This window comes from Pseudophryne corroboree, chromosome 2 (genome assembly GCF_028390025.1).
Source record: "Pseudophryne corroboree isolate aPseCor3 chromosome 2, aPseCor3.hap2, whole genome shotgun sequence".
NCBI classification, from domain to species: domain Eukaryota; kingdom Metazoa; phylum Chordata; class Amphibia; order Anura; family Myobatrachidae; genus Pseudophryne; species Pseudophryne corroboree.
The window spans coordinates 922396968-922405339 of record NC_086445.1 but is presented as its reverse complement, the minus strand read 5'-3'; the positions used below and the strand labels follow the sequence as shown (position 1 = coordinate 922405339).

General features: G+C 48.6%; 1 protein-coding gene across 1 annotated transcript; it reads right to left on the bottom strand.

The window, feature by feature from the left end:
* Positions 1-6686: 6686 nt before the first annotated feature.
* LOC134986684 (putative uncharacterized protein DDB_G0294196) lies at positions 6687-7947 on the bottom strand. The gene is made up of 2 exons (XM_063950458.1): positions 7831-7947; positions 6687-7756 (listed from the first exon to the last, which is right to left on the bottom strand). Exon 2 carries the CDS (start codon positions 7746-7748, stop codon positions 7065-7067), a length of 684 nt encoding a protein of 227 aa, XP_063806528.1. The 5' UTR covers positions 7749-7756; positions 7831-7947; the 3' UTR covers positions 6687-7064.
* Positions 7948-8372: the final 425 nt, after the last annotated feature.

Genomic DNA, 8372 nt, shown 5'->3' with positions numbered 1-8372 from the left:
TGTAAAAGGGAGCTCTATTGACACGCCCCTTCCTCATGAAGCCACGCCCCTATATCTACGGCGCGCAATAGCCCTGTTGCCTATATGGGGGGGGGCACCGAAGCTGTTTCTTGCACACAGCACTAAAATGTCTAGTTACGGCACTGACAACAGCCATCAAGTGTGGGTTGTTTTGGGGTTTTTTTGCTAATTAAAGTCTTTCCAGCATTTTGGGGTACATAAAAATATAATTTCTCAGTGTTTTAATACCATTTTGTAAAAAGTTGGAAAAAAAACACTTTTAGCTCCTATCTGCAAGTTATAAAACCCCTCTCCCATTAATACAACACATCCATGTACCTGCCCCACATGATTTAACCCATTATTGAGCTTTTTAGAGAAATTCACTTGAAAGCTGACATGTCTTTATAGGCCAATTTATGCTATTTAAACCCCTCCAAGTGCAGGATACTGTAATTCATTGGGAGGGAACCGTCAGAGGTTCTGCACTGTGTAATTAGATTTTTCCTACCTTTTCACCCGCTCAGGCGGCTGCAAACAAAAAATGTGAATTTCCTCTGTAAAAGAAATGGAAGACTGGAATTGAATTGCAAATGTAATTTGCAGTACGGGTTTGCCATGAACTGACCCCAATTTATCTAATTGAATTTACCCCATTAAGTTGCTTTATTGATTTTTTTCTTATCAAAAGTTGGTGAGGGAACTATGCTAACGGGATTCTGGTTTTTAACTGAAAAACATATTTTACATTTTATAAGAAACATCCACTTAAAAATGTTATGAATAATGATTGTATGAATAATATGGAGATAATAATTGAACTTGCTTGTGAGGGAGGCGGATATTGTTCTCGAACAAAGAGGATTATATTTAACTAAGCTAAAAGATTACCTAAGGGTTAGAATTATTACATCTTATATTATCTTAAAAAAGACTCCACTGACAGTTTTAATAAACTCTTTACAAACTTATTAGATAACTTTAATAAAAAAGGTAATATAGGAAGAGGAATAAGCATATTTAAGCAACAAATATTATCACCAATCATTTATTTTTCCATAAAATTCATGACTTTAGTGAATCCCTACTAATAATCAGTAATACTGGGTCTAGATGCCCTAACGGCCCATGATTCTGACTATATTGAAGTAGTTGTGAATTTTTTATATCTGCCCAAATATTGATGTACTTTATATGTCTGTACAACATACTAAGGGGTATATGCAATTGCGGTCGAATTGCTGCGAAAGTCAAAAAAACGGGGCATTTTCGACAAAAAAAACATGTCGAATTGGTTTCGACAATGCAATCCAGTACTTTTTGACAAAATACTTGCCGTTTCAGATTCGACTTTTTGCAAATCGACATTTTCAAAATTCGACATGTCTGCAATGGTCAAAATGCGGCTTTTCGACAAAAGTATATTCAATTGAAGAATGTCGATTCGACAACAGTGCTTTTCGACAGTAATTTCATCAATTTCATTCCGCCTCACTTTGCTGGCGGAATCTAATAAAAAAATTAAAAAACATGTTTTTTTTGTGTGTTTTTTTATTGCTAATAGCATATCTATTTTTATTAAAAGGGATTATGTACTTGGTTTGTCTATTTTTGACCCACAAGTATTTTTTAATCGATTTTTAAAAATAATATTTTTTTCTTCACTCTGCTGAGGGGAATGTACCCATGCTTCAACAGTTTTACCCAGGATACACTTCTGCAAAACCACTCCAGTATTGGACCAGTTTATCCCACTCTACCATGGACGTCCTACTTGTGATGTGGACCTGAACCACCGCCATGTTGGAGTCACTCTTTCAGGTGAGATGTATTGGCCAAAACTTCATCTTGTCTGAGTAACCTGTGTATATGCGCAGTGTTGCTGGGACCTTTTGTTCTTTCCCAGGGTGGAGGAAACACTCTCAAATTACCTCCTTATTCTCTTCCGCAGGTCTTGTGGAGTATCCTTCCCGATTTACAGGAACCAGCCTGGATTTGAAGGGACCGGACAGTTCCCCTGCTGTACCATGGGCGACCTACTTGTGATGTGGACCTGAACCTCCGTCATGTTGCAGACACCCCCCCTCAGGTGATATGTATTGCCCAAAACTCCCTCTTGTCTAAGTAAGCCAGGCATGTCCCAACTGCGGCCCTCCGGCATTTGCAAAACTGCATATCCAATCATGCCCTGACACAGCAATGCTTACGCTGTTTCAAGGCATGCTTGGATGTGTAGTTTCTCAAGTGCCGAAGGGTTGTATTTGGGACAAAGGCCGCTGTAACCTGCTGCTTGTACCTTGTCTTTTCCTAGAAGGGTGACACTATTACCAATACCTGGAACTTTATACTATTCTCTTCCACAGGTCTTTCGGAGTATCCTTCCCAAGTTGCGTGGATGTGAAGAGACACGACAGTTCCCCTGATGTACCATGGGCGACCTACTTGTGATGTGGACCTGAACCTCCGCCATGTAGCAGACAACCCCCCTCAGGTGAGATGTATTGCCCAAAACTCCCTCCTGTCCAAGTCACCCCGGCATGTCCAAAGTGCAGCCCTCTGGCATTTGCAAAACTGCACATCCAATCATGCCCTGACAGCAATGCTTACACTGCGTCAGGGAATGTTTGGATGTGTAGTTTCTCAAGTGCCGGAGGGTTGCATTTGGGACAAAGGCCGCTGTAACCTGCTTGTGTCAAAGTGTTGCTTGTACCTTGTCTTTTCCTAGAAGGGTGACACTATAACCAATAGCTAGAACCTCATACTATTCTCTTCCACAGGTCTTGCGGAGTATCCTTCCCGATTTGCAGGAAACAGCATGGATGAAAAGGGACACGACAATTCCCCTGCTGTACCATGGGCGACCTAACACAATACCACTGCATCTCTGAAATACCATATTTTACATTTTATTTGCTACTAATTTAAAGAAAAACACACAAAACTTCTCATTTTAAAAATGTATTGAAGAAATATAATTGTATTTAATTTTGGATTAAAAAATAAAATGTAATAAAACAAAAAAAGTAGTGTTTGTTCTTCTTTACATTCTTTTCTTGTGTAGATATCTGTGAAAAAAAATTTCCATATTAAGTAAAGACACTAATGATGTCATGTTCATTCCTTTCCCAAGAACATTTGTGGAACCACACAATCCAGCATGACCCATTGCTGGACTGTGTTGTTCCCAGGGTCAGACGGTCCAAAGTGGCAGAGTCAAGACAGCGGTCAGCACTTTGACACGCCTGCATTTGTGGAACCACACAGCCCAGCATGACCCATTGCTGGACTGTGTTGTTCCCCAAGGGCAGGCGGTCCAAAGTGGCAGAGTGGTGTCAGTGGTCAGCACTTTGACTCGCCTGCACTTGTGGAACCACACAGCCCAGCATGACCCATTGCTGGACTGTGTTGTTCCCCAAGGGCAGACGGTCCAAAATGGCAGAGTGGTGTCAGTGGTCAGCACTTTGACTCGCCTCACTTGTGGAACCACACAGCCCAGCATGACCCATTGCTGGACTGTGTTGTTCCCCAAGGGCAGGCGGTCCAAAATGGCAGAGTGGTGTCGGTGGTCAGCACTTTGAATCGCCTGCACTTGTGGAACCACACAGCCCAGCATGACCCATTGCTGGACTATGTTGTTCCCCAAGGGCAGGCGGTCCAAAATGGCAGAGTGGTGTCAGTGGTCAGCACTTTGACTCGCTTCACTTGTGGAACCACACAGCCCAGCATGACCCATTGCTGGACTGTGTTGTTCCCCAAGGGCAGGCGGTCCAAAGTGGCAGAGTGGTGTCAGTGGTCAGCACTTTAACTCGCCTGCACTTGTGGAACCACACAGCCCAGCATGACCCATTGCAGGACTGTGTTGTTCCCCAAGGGCAGGCGGTCCATAGTGGCAGAGTGGTGTCGGTGGTCAGCACTTTGAATCGCCTGCACTTGTGGAACCACACAGCCCAGCATGACCCATTGCTGGACTATGTTGTTCCCCAAGGGCAGGCGGTCCAAAATGGCAGAGTGGTGTCAGTGGTCAGCACTTTGACTCGCCTCACTTGTGGAACCACACAGCCCAGCATGACCCATTGCTGGACTGTGTTGTTCCCCAAGGGCAGGCGGTCCAAAGTGGCAGAGTGGTGTCAGTGGTCAGCACTTTAACTCGCCTGCACTTGTGGAACCACACAGCCCAGCATGACCCATTGCAGGACTGTGTTGTTCCCCAAGGGCAGGCGGTCCAAAGTGGCAGAGTGGTGTCAGTGGTCAGCACTTTGACTCGCCTGCACTTGTGGAACCACACAGCCCAGCATGACCCATTGCAGGACTGTGTTGTTCCCCAAGGGCAGGCGGTCCAAAGTGGCAGAGTGGTGTCAGTGGTCAGCACTTTGACTCGCCTGCACTTGTGGAACCACACAGCCCAGCATGACCCATTGCTGGACTGTGTTGTTCCCCAAGGGCAGGCGGTCCATAGTGGCAGAGTGGTGTCGGTGGTCAGCACTTTGAATCGCCTGCACTTGTGGAACCACACAGCCCAGCATGACCCATTGCTGGACTATGTTGTTCCCCAAGGGCAGGCGGTCCAAAATGGCAGAGTGGTGTCAGTGGTCAGCACTTTGACTCGCCTCACTTGTGGAACCACACAGCCCAGCATGACCCATTGCTGGACTGTGTTGTTCCCCAAGGGCAGGCGGTCCAAAGTGGCAGAGTGGTGTCAGTGGTCAGCACTTTAACTCGCCTGCACTTGTGGAACCACACAGCCCAGCATGACCCATTGCAGGACTGTGTTGTTCCCCAAGGGCAGGCGGTCCAAAGTGGCAGAGTGGTGTCAGTGGTCAGCACTTTGACTCGCCTGCACTTGTGGAACCACACAGCCCAGCATGACCCATTGCTGGACTGTGTTGTTCCCCAAGGGCAGGCGGTCCAAAGTGCCAGAGTAGTGTCAGTGGTCAGCACTTTGACTCGCCTGCACTTGTAGAACCACACAGCCCAGCATGACCCATTGCAGGACTGTGTTGTTCCCCAAGGGCAGGCGGTCCATAGTGGCAGAGTGGTGTCGGTGGTCAGCACTTTGAATCGCCTGCACTTGTGGAACCACACAGCCCAGCATGACCCATTGCTGGACTATGTTGTTCCCCAAGGGCAGGCGGTCCAAAATGGCAGAGTGGTGTCAGTGGTCAGCACTTTGACTCGCCTCACTTGTGGAACCACACAGCCCAGCATGACCCATTGCTGGACTGTGTTGTTCCCCAAGGGCAGGCGGTCCAAAGTGGCAGAGTGGTGTCAGTGGTCAGCACTTTAACTCGCCTGCACTTGTGGAACCACACAGCCCAGCATGACCCATTGCAGGACTGTGTTGTTCCCCAAGGGCAGGCGGTCCAAAGTGGCAGAGTGGTGTCAGTGGTCAGCACTTTGACTCGCCTGCACTTGTGGAACCACACAGCCCAGCATGACCCATTGCAGGACTGTGTTGTTCCCCAAGGGCAGGCGGTCCAAAGTGGCAGAGTGGTGTCAGTGGTCAGCACTTTGACTCGCCTGCACTTGTGGAACCACACAGCCCAGCATGACCCATTGCTGGACTGTGTTGTTCCCCAAGGGCAGGCGGTCCATAGTGGCAGAGTGGTGTCGGTGGTCAGCACTTTGAATCGCCTGCACTTGTGGAACCACACAGCCCAGCATGACCCATTGCTGGACTATGTTGTTCCCCAAGGGCAGGCGGTCCAAAATGGCAGAGTGGTGTCAGTGGTCAGCACTTTGACTCGCCTCACTTGTGGAACCACACAGCCCAGCATGACCCATTGCTGGACTGTGTTGTTCCCCAAGGGCAGGCGGTCCAAAGTGGCAGAGTGGTGTCAGTGGTCAGCACTTTAACTCGCCTGCACTTGTGGAACCACACAGCCCAGCATGACCCATTGCAGGACTGTGTTGTTCCCCAAGGGCAGGCGGTCCAAAGTGGCAGAGTGGTGTCAGTGGTCAGCACTTTGACTCGCCTGCACTTGTGGAACCACACAGCCCAGCATGACCCATTGCTGGACTGTGTTGTTCCCCAAGGGCAGGCGGTCCAAAGTGCCAGAGTAGTGTCAGTGGTCAGCACTTTGACTCGCCTGCACTTGTAGAACCACACAGCCCAGCATGACCCATTGCTGGACTTTGTTGTTCCCCAAGGGCAGGCAGTCCAAAGTGGCAGAGTGGTGTCAGTGGTCAGTACTTTGACTCGCCTGCACTTGTGGAACCACACAGCCCAGCATGACCCATTGCTGGACTGTGTTGTACCCCAAGGGCAGGCGGTCCAAAGTGGCAGAGTGGTGTCAGTGGTCAGCACTTTGACTCGCCTGCACTTGTGGAACCACACAGCCCAGCATGACCCATTGCTGGACTGTGTTGTTCCCCAAGGGCAGGCGGTCCAAAGTGCCAGAGTAGTGTCAGTGGTCAGCACTTTGACTCGCCTGCACTTGTAGAACCACACAGCCCAGCATGACCCATTGCTGGACTTTGTTGTTCCCCAAGGGCAGGCAGTCCAAAGTGGCAGAGTGGTGTCAGTGGTCAGCACTTTGACATGCCTGCACTTGTGGAACCACACAGCCCAGCATGACCCATTGCTGGACTGTGTTGTTCCCCAAGGTCAGGCGGTCCAAAGTTTCTTGAATATATACATTGAAACATGGCTTTACTCACCTTGGTACGCACAACACGAACTATGCCGTCCACTTCAATTTTCCACCCAATCCTATGAAGAAGCCAAAAATAAACACTAGTGAATAGTAAATTCACACAACAGTGAAAGCCTATTTCATACCAATACAAAAAGGAGTTTGTTTAAAAAAAAAAAAAGTGGTATCAGAATAGCTCTTTGGCCCATCATACATGTAACCACAAGGAGCTTTCATCAGTTACCACACGCGCCCGCATATATGCCCGCGCATGTATGCCTAGACATAGCTCCTTGGTAGTATCCGGTCACGGGTGGGGGAGCCCAACACATAATTTAAAACAATAGTAAGGAAAAAAACAAACTAATGGGAGGGGGAGAAAGGGAAACATGACAAACATAAATAGTAAATAATAAAACAATACGACCGGGCTTATGGTGGTTGTGCGTCCTGATCCTCTTCTTCCTCCTGATGGGGCGTCGATGCCCTGGGCGGCTGTGGAGTTCGTTGACTTGGCCTCGGTGGCCGTGCGTGTGTAGATGATGCGGCCGGTGTTGGTGGTGGAGGCATCTGGTGGGTGGGGTACATCCCTGTATATCCTTGGTACAGCTGTGACCGTCCATACCAGGATGGTGGTGGAGGAAGGGCAGGAGGCGTCCATGTGGCTTGTGATGGCGGATGTGGTGGTTCACCAGCGTGTTGATGAGCTGGCTCTGGGAGCTTATCATACATCATCTGCAGTGTGGTTGCGATGATCTGGTGGCTGGATGCCGAATGTCGTTGGCTCTCCGACATGTTGTCAACGCTGTGTGCCAGGCATGATGTGTTATCCACCAGCCGGTTGATGGATGTGGCCAGAACTTGAAGGATGTCCATAGTCTCCCTGTGATCTTCTCGTCTGGTCTTTTGCGTTTCTGCCGTGCTGTCGGCAAGAGCCTTTTGCATTTCAACCAGACCGTTTGCCATCTTCTCCATTGTCTTCTCAATGGCGTCCAGTCTGGTTTCAACGACATTCGTGTAGGTATCCTGGCGGGCGGTCATCTCTGCTGCCAGGGTGTGTACACTCTGAACATTTGAGGGATCCTGCCCTTCCTGTACGTCTGCCACCAATTGCATTTGTGCAGCTGAAAGGAAAATTAGAAATTAGTATACACATTCATGCATTTGTTTGAAGGCTCACAATTTGATAATTACTCACACAGGGATGTAGAAACAGCGGGCTGCTGCACTTCCACCTCGTCGTCCGACGAATCCTGTAGGAGATCCGGCCTAAAGAAGGGACCAATCCCCGACGCAAGTCCGCTGCTGGTCCGTGGCACCTCTGTTTGCAAAAGAAGAAAAAAATAAAATAAAGTTAAACTATACAAAAATGGCGACCATCCCCCCCCAAAAAAAATAAAAATAAAAACCTGTTCCATCCTGTGGTGCCGCTGTTCCAGGAGCTTCACTTGTCCTCCATTCTGGAGACGTTTCAAGGGTATGGCTGGATACGTCTGCACGGCTGTATTCAAACCCAAGAAAAGTCTCATCCGTTAACACTGTAGACTCAAACAGTTCGGGTGATGGGTCCACAAGGGTAGTGTCTTGTTGAGGCTCTTCGGTCACAGTCCCAGAGCTCCTGGAGAGATGACGAGCTGGTGATGGCCTGCGCGCAGGAGATGTAGTTTGGCGCCCAGCTGGTGGTGTGGTCGCCGACGGTGTCTGGCCCGCAGGTGACGTTCTGCGCGCTGATGTCTGGCG

Bases quoted from the DNA above. Each gene is read 5' to 3' on its own strand.
- LOC134986684 (XM_063950458.1), bottom strand. From the start codon at position 7,748: ATGCAATTGGTGGCAGACGTACAGGAAGGGCAGGATCCCTCAAATGTT.